At 46.4% G+C, this 20,142-nt stretch overlaps 1 protein-coding gene across 1 annotated transcript in view; it reads left to right on the top strand.

The window, feature by feature from the left end:
• Nucleotides 1-4,713: 4,713 nt before the first annotated feature.
• The window catches only part of LOC146198193 (motile sperm domain-containing protein 2-like), a 53,640-nt gene continuing 38,211 nt past the window's right edge, over nucleotides 4,714-20,142 (top strand). The window contains exon 1 of the mRNA XM_084593589.1: nucleotides 4,714-5,382. Coding sequence (XP_084449715.1) covers nucleotides 5,265-5,382 — 118 coding nt within the window. The 5' untranslated portion in view covers nucleotides 4,714-5,264. The remainder of the gene's footprint in view (nucleotides 5,383-20,142) is intronic.

Below are 20,142 nucleotides of genomic sequence, written 5' to 3' on the forward strand. Positions count from 1 at the left end.
CGGTCGTTAATATAAAAAAATTACCACCATGACATTGTTTTCATATGCGCTTAATGCAGCACCGCTTTTGCGCGGTTACGCAGCCGTCTATAAATTAGAAGGGTTACAAATTGCAGAGCTGCGCTCCGTGCTAACTCAAGTATATGACAGAACTTTGCATATGAGATGACGTCTGCCATTTTCGTCTTTGAAATCGTACGCACTGCCGGTTTACAGGGGGGCGAATATGTGAAAACTGTATAGTGAAGGACCGCCGGTGTGCTAGTTGTCGCAGGCAATGTATCATTCTAATGACTTCCCAGTTACAACGGTAGAGTCGTGGCCGACTTGTTTTGACATTTCGCTCATATGCAATTCGTGACACTTGCCTAGAGTTTCAGTGCATAACACACAAGACAGTAGACGAATGCATCATATGAGGAAAGCAAGACGCATCCCCGCTTTTAGGCAGCTGTGACGCCTCTTCAAGTATAGTGTCGACCGACCAACATAATCGGCATCTGCTCGCACCCGCCGCGGCCGATAGGAAACCAGCGCAAAGTGAGCACGCGGAGAGAGAAAGCGCCTGCAGCCTCGGTTAGGATAGGATAGGATAGGATAAACTTTATTGCTCTACTTTACAGATATTATTGCCGACAGAGTTCTCCCATCTTCTTTTCGCCGGTTGCAAGGTGAGTCAAGGCGTCGCGCCCGGCCAGCGCTTCTGAATTTCGCCGTTTGGGGAGGAGCGCGCGCTGCAGTCGCGTAGGCAAACTTGAGGTTGGGTTCCTTATAGACACGAAAATAAGAGAGAGAGAGAGGCATTTGAATGGGAGTGATTAGAATCGAGTAAATACGGTAATTATTGTATAGCCTTCCCGAAAAGCAACCTATGCAGCAACAACATCTTCTGTGCGAAGGCTTGCATTCGGATAAAGCAGCTCACATGGGCAAGTCCTTTGGCTGTGTGCCTTGTTCATCACGTGGCAGCATGTCCAGCCATTTTGTTTGACATAAGCAGTGAGGTAAAGCAATAAATTAGACTTATTGTGTTCAGCCTGGCACATCTGTATGAGCTTCCTTCAGCCCACTTTGTGGCATTGTGAACGTCTTCTAGACGGCGTCATAACAGGCAAAGACCTTAGCACTTCGTCTACTAAGATCCGGGTGCGATCCCGGCCGCAGCGGCTGCGTTTCGATGCAGACGACACGCAAGGCGCTGGTGTGCTAAACAATCCCGTCTCATTTGAAATTATTCGGAGCCATCCTCACGGCATTCCTCATAGCGATGTAGGTTTGGGTCCTTAAACCCCATAAAAACCTAAAATAGGCGATCGTTTTCTACTTTCTCTTCTGGGAATGCTGTAATGGTTTTCAAAGAAAAAAAAAAAAGACCTTATATGAAAGCAAGCAGCGATAAAACCTTCAATACGCATTAGGAATCTTTCGCTTATTTTAAAAGGACTTATTTTTAAAAATTTTGACTGCGCATGTGCGTACACCAAGTGTGTGTATATATATATGTTCTTCCGTTCTTCCATTAAATCAGTTGTCAGTTCTGCGCCGTCGTTGTCCACTTCTCCTCTTTGTCACGTCTTTGTTGCGCACTTATATTACTTCCCGTAATGATTCACCAACTCGCCCAATCAGCCGTTCTTCTTATTTTGAACATGTTTTCTGCTGATTTCACCAGTGATTGGAAAGCTAAGTTAGCTCTATGTACTTCAAAAATACTCATCCAAACTATGGATGGTTCGTTTATGGGGCTTGACGTTCCAAAGCGGCTCAGACTATGTGAGATGCCGTAGTGGAGGGCTCCGGAATTTTCGACCAAATTTCGACAAATTTCGACACTGACATCGTAAAGCACACGGGCGCCTCTATCGAAAAGCGGCCACCGCGGCCGAGATTCGCTCCCTCATACTTGAACACAGCAGTCGAGCGTCCTGAGCACTGCCCCACCACGGTGGGGCAAATCATCATCCAAACTATTTTTATAGTTGCTATGTTATGCTTCAGAATATACCTTTACTGCTCGAACCAAGGAGGTTATACTATTTTATTGATTCAAGCATTTCAGAGACTACTTTCCGTGCATCTGCAGCCGTGATTGGACGAAAGAACTGCCTTTTACTATACTGCAGACGCTGGTGAGGCGAGGAAAGAGCAGGACTGGTTTCGCCTAAACAGTGCAGAGAGGCGTGAGCCACCTGTGGACACAACTCGGCACACCTTCCGCGCTACGCCTATCTGTTAATTCTGCGATAAAAGGACGCTGGCGAACCTCACCGCATCTTCTCGATTGAGGACGATGCAGGTGGGCATCATGAATGCATTTGCAAGGAGCTAAAATATTATAGGGAAATATGCAGCGCCAAAAGGTTAAGTACTGGGAAAGATGGAAGCACACAACATTATATACCTATGCTAGCACTGCACCGAGTTATTTTCAAGCAGTCCATCTCATCCATGATTGGGGAAACTTCGTGGAAAAGTAGTAAGCGAACCGCTCCTCCAGTTTCGCCTGATATGGTCGGTCAAAATGGCCGCTGGGGGGTTTCGCGCATACGCGGGATTTTACTGGAATAAGGATAATCGAGGAATGGTAGCCGGCTAACTGGCCGGCATTTTGTTGACATTCCAAAATACGCGGGAAGTCTCGCTAGTTCAAAAAGTCAAACATAAGCTCTGTATGCATGCATGAACTCGAGGGGAATGTGAGCCGAGACGATTATTCGAGAGAAGAGCGAGTTGTGAACAGGAAACATTCAACTGATATTCTATACTTTCTTCCTGAACGTTTTCGCCCCTTCCCTCTAAGATGGGACCCGACTCGACTTTTGTATATAGAGTTCAAGCAAACCCCCTGCGTACCAAAGCATAGCTCAAATTTAAAGTATTCGGGCCGGTGTGCCAGGTAGTAAGGAACATGGGATATGCTCATCATCATCATCATCCTGACTATACCCACTGCAGGGCGAAGGCCTCTCCCATATTTCTCCACTTAACCCGGTTCTGTGCTAGCTGCATCCACTTGACCCCTGCGAACTTCTTAATCTCATCCGCCCACCTAACTTTCTGCCGCCCCCTGCTACGCTTTCCTTCCCTTGGAATCCAGTTTGTTACCTTCAGCGACCATCGGTTATCCTCTCTTCGCACTACATGTCCTGCCGATGTCCATTTCTTCTTCTTAATTTCTACTAGAATGTCGGTAACTTGAGTTATTTCTCTGACCCACTCTGCACGCTTTCTATCTCTTAATGTTACCCCTACCATTTTTCGTTCCATAGCCCTCTGGGTTGTCCTCAACTTAAGTAGAACTCTCTTGGTTAGCCTCCACGTTTCAGCCCCATAGGTGAGTGCAGGTAAGATGCAACTGTTATATACTTTCCTCTTTAGCGATACCGGTAAGCTGCTAGTCATAATCTGCGAGTGCTTGCCAAATGCGCTCCATCTCAATCTTATTATTCTTGTTATTTCTTTTTCATGGTCCGGATCTGCGGTTACTACCTGTCCTAAGTAGACATATTCGCCTACTACTTCCAGTACTTGATATGCTCTTAGTTTTACTTATTAATGTCTTGTTTGAAATACCGTTAGTCGCTTCCTATTGTTGCAGGGTAGAATATTACAATACCAATGTCACATAATAAAGGTATACAAAAGAGACACCATTTCGGCAGCATATGAGAAGAAATTCGCAACAAAACTATAACAAAACTACAAGAGAAGCAGTAAGATAGTTGGCCCTGGTTTTTAGCGCCTGCTGTGACTTTCGCTCGTATTCTGCAAAACTGTAACCCAGAGTACGGGCTCTGGTTTCTTCATCTGCCCCTGCGCAAATCGCTAGAAAACGTTTAGTTGAGACATTTATACCTGGACACCCAGCTATAATTTTCAGTATAACTGCCAACTATAACTTCCAGCAATAACTGTTAGCGCCCATATTTATAGCAAGCCATGCCATTCCTCGCTGCAGTATTAACGGCGGGTCTAAAAACAAATGGCAAATTGTTAAATTAATAAATCGAAAACAGGAATTCATTTCTATACCACATCCATCATACCTCCCATGATGCATATGTTGCTTTCCGTCAACATTTAGTTTGTGGGAAGGGCAAATGGTGTCTCTTGCTCTGTGTTTAATTCACAATGGTCTTGAGAGCTTGTAGGAGCCGGAGGAACAATAATAGTGTTTCCCCAGTCACTCTACAGTCACTTGGTTAGAACTTAGAAGCGACGCGCACGGTGCTCCTTTGCATTATTCCGTCTGAAGCCTTTGTCCAGCGAGGAACGAGCACAGGGAACGAGGAAAGCAAAAATGAACAATGGAATTGGAGGAAAGGGGGCAGTTGGCGCGGCTTACCCGGACTGCTTTCCAACGCGGCCCGGAGTTAGCTGCTGCGGTTTGCAGGATAATTACCGCAATCTACGCTGGTAAGACGCGTCGGGAAATCTGCATAGAGCCCACAACTGACGACAAGGGAGCCTTCTTTGCCGTACAGAAACAAACAAACAAAAAAAAAAGAGCAAACGAACAAAAATTGGACTTCGGTGAAAGCCGTCAGGCCGACTTCCGGCAAGAAAACAATGGGGCGGCTAATTTCAGGAGGAACAATAGCGCGCAAAATGTGTGTGATGGTAGTGCGCATGCGCGGACTGCCAGACGGTGCTGCGCTCTGGCTTGCGTTTCGAAGCTTGTGGCGTCTGACGACTTGTGTTTGCTCACGATGGGCTCGGCGGAACGAACGTCTCCTCAAGGCTACACAGCGCGTGCCAAGTGAAATCGCGGCGCGATATGTGGACCGCGATGCGTGAAGGGGCATCTTGTGTCGCCGGCACAGCAGCCCCCTTCTCCCCCAAGGTGGAAAGGAGGAGGAACTGTGCCGCTACGTAATCGAGAGAAGGAAAGAAAAAGCAGGGAACTGGTTCTTGGGCCGGCCTCGCCTCGAGGAAGCGGCCCGGGCCACAGCCGCCGCCAGGCCGGCTTGCGCACGCATGCGGCAAGGATGCCACTCCGCTGACAGCGTCGGGCACCGATACTCACGGGAGCCTTGGGTGCCGTCGTCGCTTCTGCGCGGCACGTCTATTCGAAATCGCGTTCCTTGCGGGCTTCGCGCCCTGTGCCGACTGTTTGTGCTGGCAAGGCAACACGGGAAGAGACCGATTCAAGCAGGGGAAGCTTACGCGAAGGAGGCGGACTCCAGTCTTGAAGCGCCGTCGACCTGCAGGCTGGCGTTGCGCCGCTCTTGACGCGGTGAGCGACGCCCGTTGAGTGATCGGTGATGGTGCAGATCAAGGAAAAAAACGGAGACACCTTCGGCGAGAAGGAGTTCGTCGTCATGAAGGATAACATCGAAGAGTTACGCAGGAGGCTCTTTGAAGAGGCCGAGAGGGACCCAGGTCAGTGTATTACACGTTGCATCTTGAAGAAAATTGCGCGCGTCGACGCCTGTCCTTCAAACGCGTGTTGAAGGAAGGAAGAGGAGCTATTGGTTCTTTACTGCCGGTGAAAAAGGGCACTGCGCATTCTTTGCGGCTTCTTGTGATGAAGCACTGCGCACTTTACGGAGGGTATAAATGAGACATAAGGAAGTGCATGAAGAAGCGAGTTGAAGCTCAGTGGTCGATGTCAGAATGAGATGGTTCGACCTGTTCACTCCTCTTCAAAAGAGAAAGGAACACGCTTCGTTAGTTCGGATACTAACTTCGGTAACAAGCGAAAGTTTGTTTTACATTAATTAATATTTTTCAATTAACGCGCAAAACGTCGGCTGTTTCAAGTGCTAGTAGAGATTTCACTTCGTTCAGGTGTCCAGGTATGCAATTCGATCGGGCTTTCCGGTGAGTCGTTGCGGTAATCATATGACATATGATGATGGTTTCTGTGATCTAACATATTTTTGATTCTAGTCTGAGAACTTTAGGTATTCAGCACCACACGTTTAGTAACTTCAACCAAGAGAAAAATGGTCCCTAACATAAACGCGAGTCTAACCCTCATCGAGTCAACAGTTAGACATCCATCACAAGTCCTGTATTCGAATACAAATGCGTTTTGTTTTCGTTTTTTGTCAGCAGACACTTCTCAGTTGTGAACTCGACGAACGATTAAGGACAACTAGTTCTGCTGCTGCGAATGCTCTGAAGGTGTCATTTCTTAAAACTTTCAGGTGACGATGTTTAGGTGTTGGTAGCAGTACTGCAATGCGCCCACAGCCTCAGATGAAAGAGTGATTCACGCGGATAAGCGTAGCTGCATGAATTCTCTTTCGGATCACCTGAAATTGCATACTTTTATGAATCTATCGCGCCGCGTTCATGAATTTTCTTTCGGGTCACCTGACATTGTATACTAATATGAATCTACCGCGCCGCGTTCATTTTGTTAAATTTCTGTCTTCTGCTTGATGGTCGACATTATTCCAGAGCCATTCACTAGGGAGCCCTTTTTCTCTTCCTTCATTCTCTACAAAAATACAGCGTCGTTTTTGTCCAAAAAACCAAATTCATTTCCAACCTGTTTAATTTACCTATCTCCCGGGCCTTGTTATTTACTTTGCGCTACCATATTTTTATACTCGCCTTAACTGCTCTTTGCCAACAAAGTGTTACGTTTAGGCGTTGCAGGTCGTTGACAGCGGAGCGTGGATTAACCCGAAAGTCCAACGCTGCGGAGCACGTGCCCGCTTTTGGGCGCAGTTATTTACGTGGCGTGGACTCGAGCAAGCAACAGAATCTCTTTCTCTATGGCAACAGTGGGAAGAAGGCGCGGAGGCGCCTCGCCTCTAATGTACAGGGACACACAAACAAAGCGTCGCGCCCCTTCCTCAATTGCAGCGTCGGCCTATGTGGGTCAGTGAACGGGAGAGGAGGCGTGCGCCCGCAACGTGCGCCGTGTCGTTCGCCAGCCGTGCACGCTTGTTGCCGTTGTGCTTGCTGGCCGCCAGTTCGGGGTCGTTTATTTCGGTAGAAAGGAAAATACGCGGCCGGGGCAGTGATTTCGGCTTCGCTTTGTTGCGGACCATTTCGAGCAGGGAAGCAGCGGCAGCCGACCTCGATTTCGAATGCGTAGTTCCTTGGCTCGCGGCGTCGCTTCCGCGAGTTCTTTGCTAATCGGAGAGATGCATTGCGAAGTGCAGTGGTGTTTATACCAGCACGGCGTTAACCAATCTAGATCTGCGCTTGAAACTCGTGCTCAGAGTCTAAGTGTAATGCTCAAGGCAGCTGTCTATTGCGTGAAAAAATGTCCTGTACAGTGTTCGAAGAGGAAAACGAAATTAATTTATAATTCGCCGTATAGTCGAAGGCACCACCACAACCGGTACATGCATATTCACGCCGCCTTCTGCCGAGAACGTTATTCTTGCCCGATAAAAAAATACTCTCAAGAAAACTGTACGTTTACGCAGATGGATAGAAGAAGCAACGTTCAAATTTTTTTTTTTTGGCTTCTTGTTTTTCGACTGAGCAACAATTTCGTGCCGAATGACCTATCGACCGGCGTTAATCGCACGGAAATGCAATTTTCTCGTCAGACAGCGCGTGGCTGTAGATCCATCGATTACAGCGAAAAGCGAGCGATGCTGCCTCTCACTACAGATGACGCTAAGCATTTGGGCAGCTGTTTTCGAGGCTACTCTGGAACCACGAGAAAAGGATAAACTACATCACTCCAAAGCAGATGCCTGCCGTATCAAACATCTACTGTCAACGCCCGCCAACGCCTGTGACAGGCAAGCAAGCATCCTCATCTTCATTAGGAAGGGCGCTGCTCTCACTAGTCAAAGCGGCTTGCGGTCATTAAGGGCGCCACTCTCAGCTACCTCAAATGATCTCGCGACTTCCGGGACGCTCGAAAGCGAGTGTGATTGCGGACAATCCATTAGGGTCACAGAATTTAAACCTTAATGCTTTTGCCTTCTTTTCTTGATACCGTATTCTTGGGCAGGCAGCCAGGGGAAGCTTCGCCCTTTGTTGTAAGACTGCTGGTCTGTATTATCGTGTCTATTTGCTTGGGGCGTGCAGCCACTAGTTTGAGCGTACACCAGGCTCTAAATCTAGCTAGTATGTTCGTCGACTGATAAGTGTTTCAGTATAATGCTATGTAAACAAAGTATGCCATGTTTGCGAGAAGATTACACGGTGGAAAGAGTTTATTAGCCACCGATATGTCACAAGGAAGAAATACAATGCCCGAGTGCTGCTTTCTACATTTCCTTAAGATCTGCAGCCCGACATTACATAGTCCTCCCTGGGGCATCTTCCGATAAACGGCGCATGGAGAGGAATGAGAAACAGTAGATCCTATTTGACAGCAGACATAAAAAAATTTGCCGACGATTACGTTACTTCCTAATGCGAAATTTGAGCGCAGTTCATCAGCTGTTTCACCTTTTTCGATAGATTGAGGCAAAGATTTCGAGCAAGACATGCATGTACAATTGCAGACAACTATTTTATTTTCCACACATATTCTTTCAAGAAACGCTCCACTAACAGTTCTTTATTGTCATGAATGAAGCTTTGTGGTCGGAGAAATGAAGAGAGCATGCAATTAAGTTATCGGGAAGTTGCGGGAGGCAGCGCGTGGGCCCATATAGGAACGTTGCGCGGCGAAGAGACTAATGCCACAGCTCCAGACGAGAAGAAAGAACCTTCGCAAATATCTTAAACTGACTTGAAAACGCTATAGCCAAAGTTAGCAAGCCTCTCATTGAATTTCTAGAAGTATGTACTAAAGGAAAATGAGGCCTGGCTAGATCCGGGCCAGGCCTTACTCGAAAGCCAAGGGAGGATCGGCTAGAGATCAGGACTATCAAACTGGCTGTATAGACCTTTGCATCCGGCGAGGAGGTTGTCGAAGCGCCTCCTCTCTGGACTGTTGTAAACCGGTTCCGCTGCCGCCTCCACCGTGTTGACGTCAGGCGCATACAACAGCCCAGCGAGCAATATGGTGGCGCCTAGGAGGCCCTCGTTGCAAAGGTCTATATACGCAAACTATATCAAAATATGATGCTTTTCTTTGTGAGTGAGCGCTCACATCGAACTGCAGGGTAACATCTACAGTAACAGAGTATTCACACACTCACAGAGAAAAGCATCATATTTTGATGTAGTTTGCGTATATACAGCTAGTTCGATAGTCCGGATCTCTTATCGTTGTAGTGTGTACCATGTGTGGTCACGTCTTCCACCTTATTATCTTTGCAGTGCATATCATGTGTGGTCACGTCTTCCACTTTATCATCTTTGCAGTGCGTACCATGTGCGGTCACATCTTCCGCTTGAGCTCTGAAGCGCGCCTTTCATAACTGGTTCACAGGAATGGAGAGGCGCAGTATCTGTCACACTTGTTTCTGTGGACATCTGAATTGCTCCGTAAGGCAAGGAAGGAAGGTGGGAGTGAAAGCAGAGCTGGTTACGAAGGACGACGGTGACGACGACGCGAAACCCAGGAACGGGCGCCAAAGAGCTGCGCTCTAAAATAGTGAAGACTGATTAATTTTATGCATGGCATTGAGTAACTCATTAATTAAGAAGTCTGCATAAGAGAAAAATAGAGAAAAATAACAATCACAAGCATATGTAAAACTTTGAACGTTCAGTTTTATTTCCGGCGGCCATTTTTATTGGCATTGGACTACAATGTCAAGAATATATCCCATTAGAGCGCATCCTTAACTTGACATGACTGATAAGCAGCCCATATTTGCAAGCTGCTACTGAATTAAATGAAATGTAGGGTGCTCTGGTGCTAATAAAACGGTGACTGAGGCACTTTTCGTCCACCGTCACTACTTTCATTCAAACACGGTACATAAAGAAAAAAAAAAAAAAACCAAGCAGTAACCACAAATAAATCTTGAAAGTTGCAGTTTTTGCTGACCTTTTTATTACAATTTGACTGCAATGTGAAGAATAGATCCAATTACAGCATATGCTTAACTGGACGTGACTGATAAGCAGCCCAGATTTCCAAACTGCTACTGAACTAATTTAATGTTAGGGTACGCTGATGCAAATAAAGCAATCGTTTAGGTACTTATCGTCCGCTGTAACCACTTTAATTTAAGCACGTAACTTCTGAGGTGCCCCACACCGCCATTTCCTGAATGGTCGCAGGGCTTGCTTCCCTTATTGGTCACTATATCACTTCTTGTTCAACTTTTAATGTGCAGAGCTGTAACGTATCTTGACTGTTATTTTATAATATTTGATGTGATCAAGTACGGCTAGACGCCAGAATAACTGCTGTTGAAGGGAAAGCGTGAACCCGAGACTAAAGATGAAATATAGTCTATATGCTGCCATTTCTGTTCCGTTCAGGATATACAGCTGCTACAGGCAGAGTAAAAAAGCAGCGCCCACAGGATCGCTAGTTCATATTTAGCCTGTATTTATATGTGCAGATAGATCGTAGCGAATTTATCGGGCCCCGCCGTGGTGGTGCAGTGGCTATAGGATGGCCGATTGCTGTGCCGAAGTACCCTGGTTCGAACCCGACCGCCGGCGGCTGCTTTTCGGTGGAGGCGAAACGGAGTGGCGTCTGCGTGCTGTCAGGGCACGTTAAAGATCCCCAGGTGGTCGAAATATCCTCCACTTTAGCATCTCTCATATCCTGAGTTGTTCGGGATGTTAAAAACCAAATAAATTTCTCGGCAAGAAGCAGGTCAGCGGAACAGCAGTGAGGAAAAATGTGCAGCAGGTTTGGCTATTGCTATAGAACAGATAACACATTCCAGCAGACGCATAATGGCATCGCGCAAATGGAGGAATGCTAATCTTTCGAGAATAGTAAAAGTGCACGCAGCTGAAGAATGATGCCAGAGATATGCAGGGTGTTATCTATAATTTTGCATCGGAACAAAGGTTTTAAGAAGCGAAGTCTCGATAACCAGGAACGAGACTGGACGAACAAAAGCGTGTAAACTGATTATTCGAGAACCGTACTGCATAAAATTAGAGAAACGCTGGAGAGGTTGGGTGCGCTCCTGCCCTCTTACGATATCGGTGCCCATCTTCATATAAAACAGTGCAGCTCTTAGTTGGCTTACGCGGTTTTATGTCTCAAAGCAACTAAGGCTATGAGAGACGCCGTAGTGAAGGACTCCGGAATTTTCGACCACCTGGGGTTCTTTAACGTGCACTGACATCGCACAGCACACGGACGCCTTGCTTGTCGCCTCCATGGATGCCGCCCCGGCCAGAATTCGATCTGCAGGGTAGCAACAATCATTTTTAAATTGGCTTCTTGGCAGAAGCACGAAGTTACAGAGGAAGCCTGATAGCCGAGCTGCGGAAGAAGGAGTAGACGTGGGTACAAATATGCATGGCGAGATTAAAGCGAAGAATAAAATATAGAAGGTGAGAGAACATTAAACAAACGACAATAACATCCAGCGCTGGATCGTACAGTAGACAAATAAACTTCGGCCGACTGTTTTTGGAAGTAGCAGCGTCTAACAAAAAGAAATTGCCGTTTCAACTGAAGTAAACAGTCTTCATGAAATGAAAAAAAAAAAAAAATTAAATAATGAAAAGTACGGTCGCTTGACCTTCAGCGAACTTAGGTACGCCGTGCCTCACGAGATGTAGTGCAAGGTTGGTCAGTAGTTCCCAGGTTGCTGCGTTGGCGCCTGCCGGCGTCGAAGATGGAAGATAGGAGGATGTATATCCTGCTCTCTTTCGCTTGGGCATTTATTTACCATAACTATTAGCACTTTAATTTCTGGTTCATTAAGAGCGGTAGGCTCCGAGGAAAAATATGTCTAGGTCAGCAGATAAAGCAACTTTCCCCTCTTCACCAGTGCTAGCCTCCATAGAGAGATAGAGAGAAAGAGAAATAAATAAAGAGAAAAAAAAAAGAAAGAAAATAAACTCTAATTGGTTCGCCGAATTACGTGGGTGAGAATATAGACATGAGCCCTTTCAGAAGCTCTAGAGTGCTCGAATTTGTTCGGATTTTTGCGTACTTTGTGAAAACATTTTATTTTTCAGGAGAGGGAGGAAATATTTCCAGCAAATGTTTTATTAAAGCTCATTGTTTTTACAAAATAGAAAACAATATCGAGCAAAATCGTGCTTTTAAATATATCGCTCTTTGTTGTCTGCTGAAAAAAAAAAAGAAAAAAAAAATGAGCTATGGAAATTTCATCCGCAACATTTCCTCCCTTTTTCTAAATTTCGCCCGGAAAGTTTTTTCTTTTGTTATTTTCTTATATTTAAGACAATATTTTTTTATATCGAGCAGGTGGTTAGCAGTTTACTCTTTGAAAATGTTGTGTTTATTATTTGTGTGCAGTTAGAACGGTTAGAATTCGTGCCAAGTTCAGTTAACTCGCACGATGTGGCTTCACCTGGCAGCCGCCTATTTTGACGATATTCCACCCAACCATCAACCTCTTGTTTGGTTGTGTTCGTACGCGTAGAATTTCTTGGATCTAAATGGGCTTCGTAGCTCGGATTTTATTATTTTTCCCTTTCATCGGCGAGACTGTTCCAAACGATCAAAAATAAGTGGTATACCAGGCTAATAAACGTAGATGTGGCACCGTTATATTGTACACGGGTGCACCATCTCTGCAAAATGCTGCTCGTGCTTTTGTGTGCCCCAACTCTTCAATCTCTATAACCGTGTTTCACGCATACCGCACCATCCCAGGAGGATAGCTTCAAGTGCAAAAGGCGAGGAAGCGACACTCTAAATACGACGGTATGCAAAAACTAAAACAAACTGGAGTACACCTTACGCAGTTCTTGCTGTCGAAGACTTCTCGCGCACACAGGGGGAAGAAACCGACCAGAAGGGGTCCGGCAGAGAGGTCTTGGGCTGCTAGGAGATCAGCGAGGAATTCTTTGGCCTCAGCGTTGGGCAAGAACCATTGCGCTTGAACCGAAATTAGATGTTGGCTCACTTTGGAAAAGTATGTCTGTGAGACGCAAAACAAAAATGCAAAAAAAAAAAAAAGTACCGCACGCAGAGGGCAGGCATTATTATCGCTTCTGATGTTTCCTACCCACAGCGACCGCGCCATACGTAGTGTCCAACAACGATTGGAATTTGATAATGGAATTTAATTATCTTAGGATATACATTTTACTTCAGTATTTTGCTACGAGAGTTTCTGAAATACACGCAAGAGACGGATGGCAACTTATACTTCATCTCACAAGATGTCTGCAGCACTGCGAAAGGCAGAGGAGCCCTTGCAATTGTGCTAAGTGCCTCTCGCCCCTGCGCACTATAATAGAGAATTGTGTTCCTACTGTCACCCCCGACAATTTGAGGGGCGAGAGGCGCATAGGAGCACAATTGCCTATTGTAGTGCGCGTGATCCTGATTGGACCGGGGTGCCTTTGCCTCTCGCAGTGCTGCAGACATCTTGTGAGACGAAGTATATATACAATTTCGGCATGAAACTGTCATTGAACAAACAGTTTCCCAAAAGCACCGTTGCACGGAGTCAAAAACCGCATCAAGTCTCGCGGTGGAATACTCGTATTCAGGTCATTGACCACGGGCGTATTAGTTGTTGGCCTCTGCTCCATCTCGCGTTTAAAGTCAACTTTTACCTTTCTCTCTACTCGCCCATATAAGCTCCAAGATAAGAACCTCACTTGTGTTGAAGTTATCGATCTCTGAGTCGTAAGATGGTGACGTGAAATATGACAAAGAAGCTCGCAAGAGCAGCGAGACGACTGAGCGCATCCCAGGAGCGACTGTTTTGCTATATGTGTCTGACCCCAAAAGCCGGTGGTTCAATGCCTGCACACGGCTCGCCGGTACAGGACACGTACGATCTACGCACAAGCGGTGCGTATGTATGGACACCAGTGTCCGCACGTGTCGCTTTTATAGCAGTTCGAGTAGAGGGCACTGACATTCGCCTGCTACAGATAAACAGAGGCCAATGCGTGTTTTCGCAGGAGCTGCGCGTTGGCGCCTAGAGGCCTGCTCGCGGCTTTTAAGAAATTTCTGTGGGCGCATGAATGCATAGAGGCAGGGCGAAAGAAAATATGGAATATTCTACTGGAGCTGAGCAGGGGGTTAACACAACACAAATACACTCGCCGCTCTGGGAAGGCTACGGTGTTGGCAATTCGCGGGGCACGCTGAGCTCCTTGCCGGATGTTGCCCGGGGCTTAAATTTTCTATGAACAAAAGCGTGCAAGGGTAGCGAAAAAATGGAGAAAAGTACCGAGACGTTATCGCGTCATTCTGCTTTTGTTTTATTCTCAAGTGCGCCGTGATGACGTGCACTTCTGGGACGCATGCAGCCCTTGGCTTTTCTGTCCCCTGTTCATCGCACGTCGCCTTCTGTCACCAAGACGCCGTTCAAAAAGGAAGAGGCAGAGCGCGTGCATCCAATGTAAAATAATAACACATTTTCTTTTTTATTCTACTTTGTGTTTTATTATCTTTCACCTAGAAGAATATTACAGTGCTAATTATTGTCAACAGTCGAAAATAAGAACAAAAAGAAGAACACACCCCTGCGCTTTCCTTTTACTCATAGACTCTTGGCTTCTTAGACCTATACGTGACTAAGGAACTGGAAATATTAAATATTGCACGATTACTAATCCGTGGTTTAGAAAAAGTACACATGTACCTTGCAGTTTGCTTTCGCTTGATCTGGCGCCGCAACATCCAGGCCCGCCTTAACTGTGAAGTAGTACAAAGGAGGTAAAATGTGCACTGAATTAGAGGGAGTCCGAAGTTGTCAAAGGCGCTTTATTGCGCATTCTTAAACAAGGAGCAAAGAGGAGGTGTAAAGTTCTGGCTGACTCGACTCGCATGTATTTTTGTCTTGTTTTGTTTTATCTTTACGTCGTCTCGGCGCATATTTTGTATATAATTACGGCAGGGGTTCGCCTTTCCGCTCCCTGGTGCATATTTGAATATTTAACAGTCAGTCCGCGCTCATTGCTATTCAAGTACAACTCGTTGGGACGAGACCGTTATATATCCTCGAAATTCGGGATAAATAAAAAACGCTGCTCTCCACTACTCTCGTAAATATATATATATATATATACATATATATATATATATATATATATATATATATATATATATATATATATATATGAGTGAAATTCTATAAGCCACGGTGGTGCCAATAAGAGCAGCACAAAGTCGTAAAGGTTTTCGAAGAGAGGGAAACGTAAGAAGCACCGTTTTTCCTTGACAAAGTGAAAACGGGCGCTTCTTTGAAGTGCTTTCGCGGCACAGGAGACGCTGCGGCGGCAAGTTTCATTCCGCACTTCTCCACACGCACTGGCCGTCCCGTGCCTCTGCGCAGATCATTTTACTGCTGTTTTGTCGGTGGAAAGTGAATGCCATTTGGTATGCAGACTGAAATGGTATTTGTCACAGCGGTAGAAAGAGCACAATATGCTGATCATGGCGCGGGTATAAGGAGCGGAATCTCCCTATGCGAAAATAATGGACGGGCGGACGCACCCAACTATATGTGGCGGGGACGATCCGCGTGTCCTTTTTCCGTTATAGTCGACATAATGGGCACTGGAATACAGGGTCGCACCTTCCACTCGTTCTTGCTGCGCTTGCTCCAGGGCTATTGAGGCGGCCCTTTAATTCTCGGTGCGGGATGTTCCTTGCGGTTGTTTATGCCGACGAGAGCTGGCGTGATCGTTTGAGCACCTCCAGCGCTGCCGAGAACTGAAGGGGTGAGAAAGGAAGGCACGAAGGCTGAGAGGAGAAGCAGTGGCTCTAGAGAGGCTGAACAGAGATGTAAAACACTGGTGATACCTGAAAAAACAACAACAAAAAACAAACAAACAATAACACAATCCCGAAATATGTCTTCTTTTATTGCCTCCTTGCGTCTCTTCTTTTCCCTTTAACACCTTCGTAACACTCTCATTCGCTAGTTTTCCTTTGTGTGCGCGTGCCTTTCGTTTCGTTCTGTCGCAACAGAGAGCGTGCCTCAGCGGGCCCGGGAGGACTTTCCTCACGTTGTGTTGTGCAACGCGTCGTGCGAACGGGGATCCGGTGCCGTGCAAAACAACACAGAGAAAACGTAAAAAAAAAAGAAGAAAAGAAGCCGATGAAGGGATGTATCGGGGTCGATGGCAGCGGTTAGCTTCAAGGAATTGTGCTTTTAGTATTCTTTTTCGATAATTTGCTCGTCGTGACTCTTCCTCTAGTCTCTTTTTCTTGGCCCTGACAGCGCAAAGGACAGCCATTGTTTAGCTTAAGCCAAATGATTCATAATGGGGCATTTCAGCTTTGTACAATGTTTGCGCTTTCAAAGTGGAAGCGTGAGTGAGCACATTCGACAAGCAGCCATCTGGCCATCTGTTCCCGAGCGCGAATCAGCTTTAACCTAATTAGATGCGCTGTCAAGTTAATTAAGAGCCCAGGGTCGTCAGGTTAAGCGCTCACGCTGAAATTAGATCTGACGCGAGTCGCTTGGAATTCTTAAGCATTTTTTATTACTTCCTTCTGTGTGGCTTTGTTTTTGTTGTCGAGGACAAGCAACGGACGTTTCCCGGGAGGCAGATGAGACCAAAGCAGTGTCATCTCGGGCTTATGACCTTCGTTTTCAAGAAAGCTGCAGGACTCCTGCTGGCAGCGGTTAAAGTGAGACTGGCTTTGAAACCCTGTAAAATGGATCAAAATGTGCCCAATATACGGCTTGTCTCAATGTCCGATGCGTCTCACGACCCAAAGAGAACTTCGCAGGAGAAGAGAAAAAAGACCTACGATCCTTCACGATGACCACTACGATGATGATGATGATGATGATGATGATGATGATGATGATGATGATGATGTCCTCAGTGGTAATGGCACATCCTCACGGCGGAGGATGGGCCAGGGTGCATTGCAAATACTAAAGACTTATGGACAAGGAATGGAGTCCTGAATAGTTTTGAGTGTTAAACTAGAATTTAAATAAAAAATATAAAGGAAAACAAAGCTTTCTCTTCTGAGAAATTCTTCTGGCTCGTGAGAAATATGAATGAATGAATGAATGAACTTTTATATTAGTGGGAGAAGGCCCGAGGCCGTAGTTAGGGGATGTGGAATAAGGGGAAAAAATGTCCGTGAGGTAATAGATCAACTCGAAGACATAAGGGTACAAGTCGCAGTCAAGTTCAGAGAAATCAAATAAGCAGGTTGAGAAGCCCCGCTTCACACTGCTTGTATAAGGCCACTTCGTCTATCATAGGCAGCAAGGAGCCTCCTTAATGCTGTGAAAATAGCGCGCTTTTTAATCACGCACGCACGGACGCGCACGCGCACACACACACACACACACACACACACACACACACACACACACACACACACACACACACACACACACACACACACACACACACACACACACACACACACACACACACACACACACACACACACACACACACACACACACACACACACACACACACACACACACACACACACACACACACACACACACACACACACACACACACACACACACACACACACACACACACACACACACACACGCACACACGCACACACACACACACACACACACACACACACACACACACACACACACACACACACACACACACACACACACACACACACACACACACACATACACACACACACACACACACAAGCAACCCTCCATTTCTGGGCTTCAATATATCGCAAAAACGCTTAAATAGCTGTTACGCAATAGGGAGTTTTGTAATCGCCCTTATGCTTTTTTCATTTACTATTGCGTTCGTCTTCGTCGCAATGACCAAAGTTTAGGAAAGTACCAAATAAAAATGCTACAGTACGAAGGAAAAAGAAAGCCAAACATTTTGTCGTATTGACACTATATCAAGTTTGTCGACCGAAGCACCTCATTTCGTTCGAAACAGTGCGCGTCGTATTCCAAGAGCAGATCCTCTTACGGATATCCATTTTCGAAGCATTCGCGGAAATGAACAAAAGGCTTACCTCAGTATGCAATACACGTAAGACGCTTTGCGTAGAACTGACCGAAGTCAGCATGATTCTCTTCCATGAAGTTTCTTGCTCAGCAGACAAAATAGCTCCGCTCACACGCTTCGGTTTCACAAGCCCTGGAGAATTTAGTTTCGAGAATAACGACCTCCTCATGTAGCACACACTGGGTGAGAATCTTGCTACCACCGCATCGAAGGCATCAGTTTTTCTAACACAGGCACAATGGTCCGGCTCTAATGCTTCCTTGAAGGAAAGAAGGCAAAAAAAAAAAAAAGTATGAAAAAAGCTCTGGCCAGTTTCCGCCGCTAAACTGCGTTGCTGCGTTGCTGCGTTGCCGTCTCTGACCTTTCGGGGCCAGGAATGATGGTACCGGCTGTAACGGGGACTCAGCCGCAGTGACATTTGATGCACATGCCCTCTCTAAATTCATCGCTTTGGTATCTAGACCACAGCTATTGCAACACCCTCTCTTTAGGGCCAATTCATGTCCTCAACAGCAATGGTCGCCGATGGAATTCCTTCATCTAATGGAGCTAGTAAAAATTAATTACCATAGATGCTTAACTATATCCTTGAACCAAGTTTCACGAGCGTAGACGATCGGCCACAGTCGCTGCTGTCACTTCGACCTTGGAGCGCTTGGTAAGCTTCTCGGTAGAGGGCTAGTCTGGCTTGTTGTTCAGGGGTCTCCCCAGCATGTCCTGAACTACTGCGTCCGCTGTCTTTAGAGAGAGTGACTTACACCTGCTGTGTGAACGGATTCGGCCTGGCGATTGAGATGAAACGAAAGCGCAGGCGACCCATTCGGCACACAATCCATGGCGAGGCTGAGAAGCGAGAAGAGCGAAGCAGCTGTTTTCCCCTAGAGCAAGACACGTGATGGCGCGGTGTGGCGTCACTTACACCTGCAAGAGTTTGCACTCCGAGCGAGCTCAAGGTCACGGCGAAGGAGATGAATGACTTTGGAAGACATGGCGTAGCAGAGTTTACGTTCCAATATAATAAAGTGCTGGATATTCAGTTATCAATGATTCGGTTCATGGGCATACGCTTCACTGGAGGCAAAATGCTCGAACTCTCACGTATCGGGATTTGAGACCTTGGTGCTCGAAACTACCTCGGAGTCCTCCGTACATGCGCGCAGTCAAGCGCATGCGCGAAGGCGATTTCAGAGTGCCGTTTTTGTGTTTCCGTTTGCCATGCGCTTGCAGATTGATACTTGTAAAGAGCAACTTTTCTACTTTCATGGGCTTTAACTTTCGACCGCCGTTCATCTATTTCATTTCTTCTTTCCCATTTTAATAAATTGTTAGCCAGCGTCTTGTCTGTCGACGCCAACCTCTCCTTATACTAAGGCGAAAACATTAAATCCCCTTATTAAGAAAATTCGGCGTTTCATTGTTCGGCGTTGGAATTGTCGGCCTCGACGTTGTGAACGAAAGATGACGGGCATGGCTCTGGCAGGTGGTAAGTGGCAGGTGGTAAGTGGCAGGTAGTAACTGGCAGGTGACATGGACAGGCACTGATTGATCGTGTGGTTGTGTGATGTCACGAGAGCAACTGGCAGGTGACATGGACAGGCACTGATTGGTCGTATGGTTGTGTAATGTGACGAGAGCAACTGGCAGGTGACATAGACAGGCACTGATTGGTCGTATGGTTATGTGATGTCACGAGAGCACTTGATATGGCCGAGTTGGCATCAGCTGCGAACTTGGATTTGCTTTTGACATGGGAGGTTGAGAAGGGAATCGAACCCTCTGGGACGCTTGGACCTCGACAGACAAGCTACCCATAAGCCATGCATACGCGTGCACGTCAGTATGCGTGGGAAGCGGCAGACTCCCGGGGAGCCATTAACGCTTTGCGTCATACCCTTGAATACCGAGCCTAAGTCTCCGTCAATTTATTGCTGTGCTTGAGCGAATTAAAATTGTTTGCACTTGTTTTGTGCTGGAACACGTTAAACAAATAGGAACAAACTTGAGCCATTCCACTATGAGGTGTGCGTAGTCTGCAGTTTAGTCCAGACCTAATTAAGGCACCAGTTTCTCAAGTAAACGGGAGTAGACGGTACTCGTCTGCAGAGTACTGACCGCATGTCGTCTCTGTCTTTCCCACCCACCATTATCAACACTTTCATTACTTTTCTCATTGTGCGCTTGAAGCGCATAGTAAAAGGACGACAG

Source organism: Amblyomma maculatum, chromosome 2, assembly GCF_055883805.1.
Source record: "Amblyomma maculatum isolate TAMU_Amacu chromosome 2, ASM5588380v1, whole genome shotgun sequence".
Taxonomy (NCBI): domain Eukaryota; kingdom Metazoa; phylum Arthropoda; class Arachnida; order Ixodida; family Ixodidae; genus Amblyomma; species Amblyomma maculatum.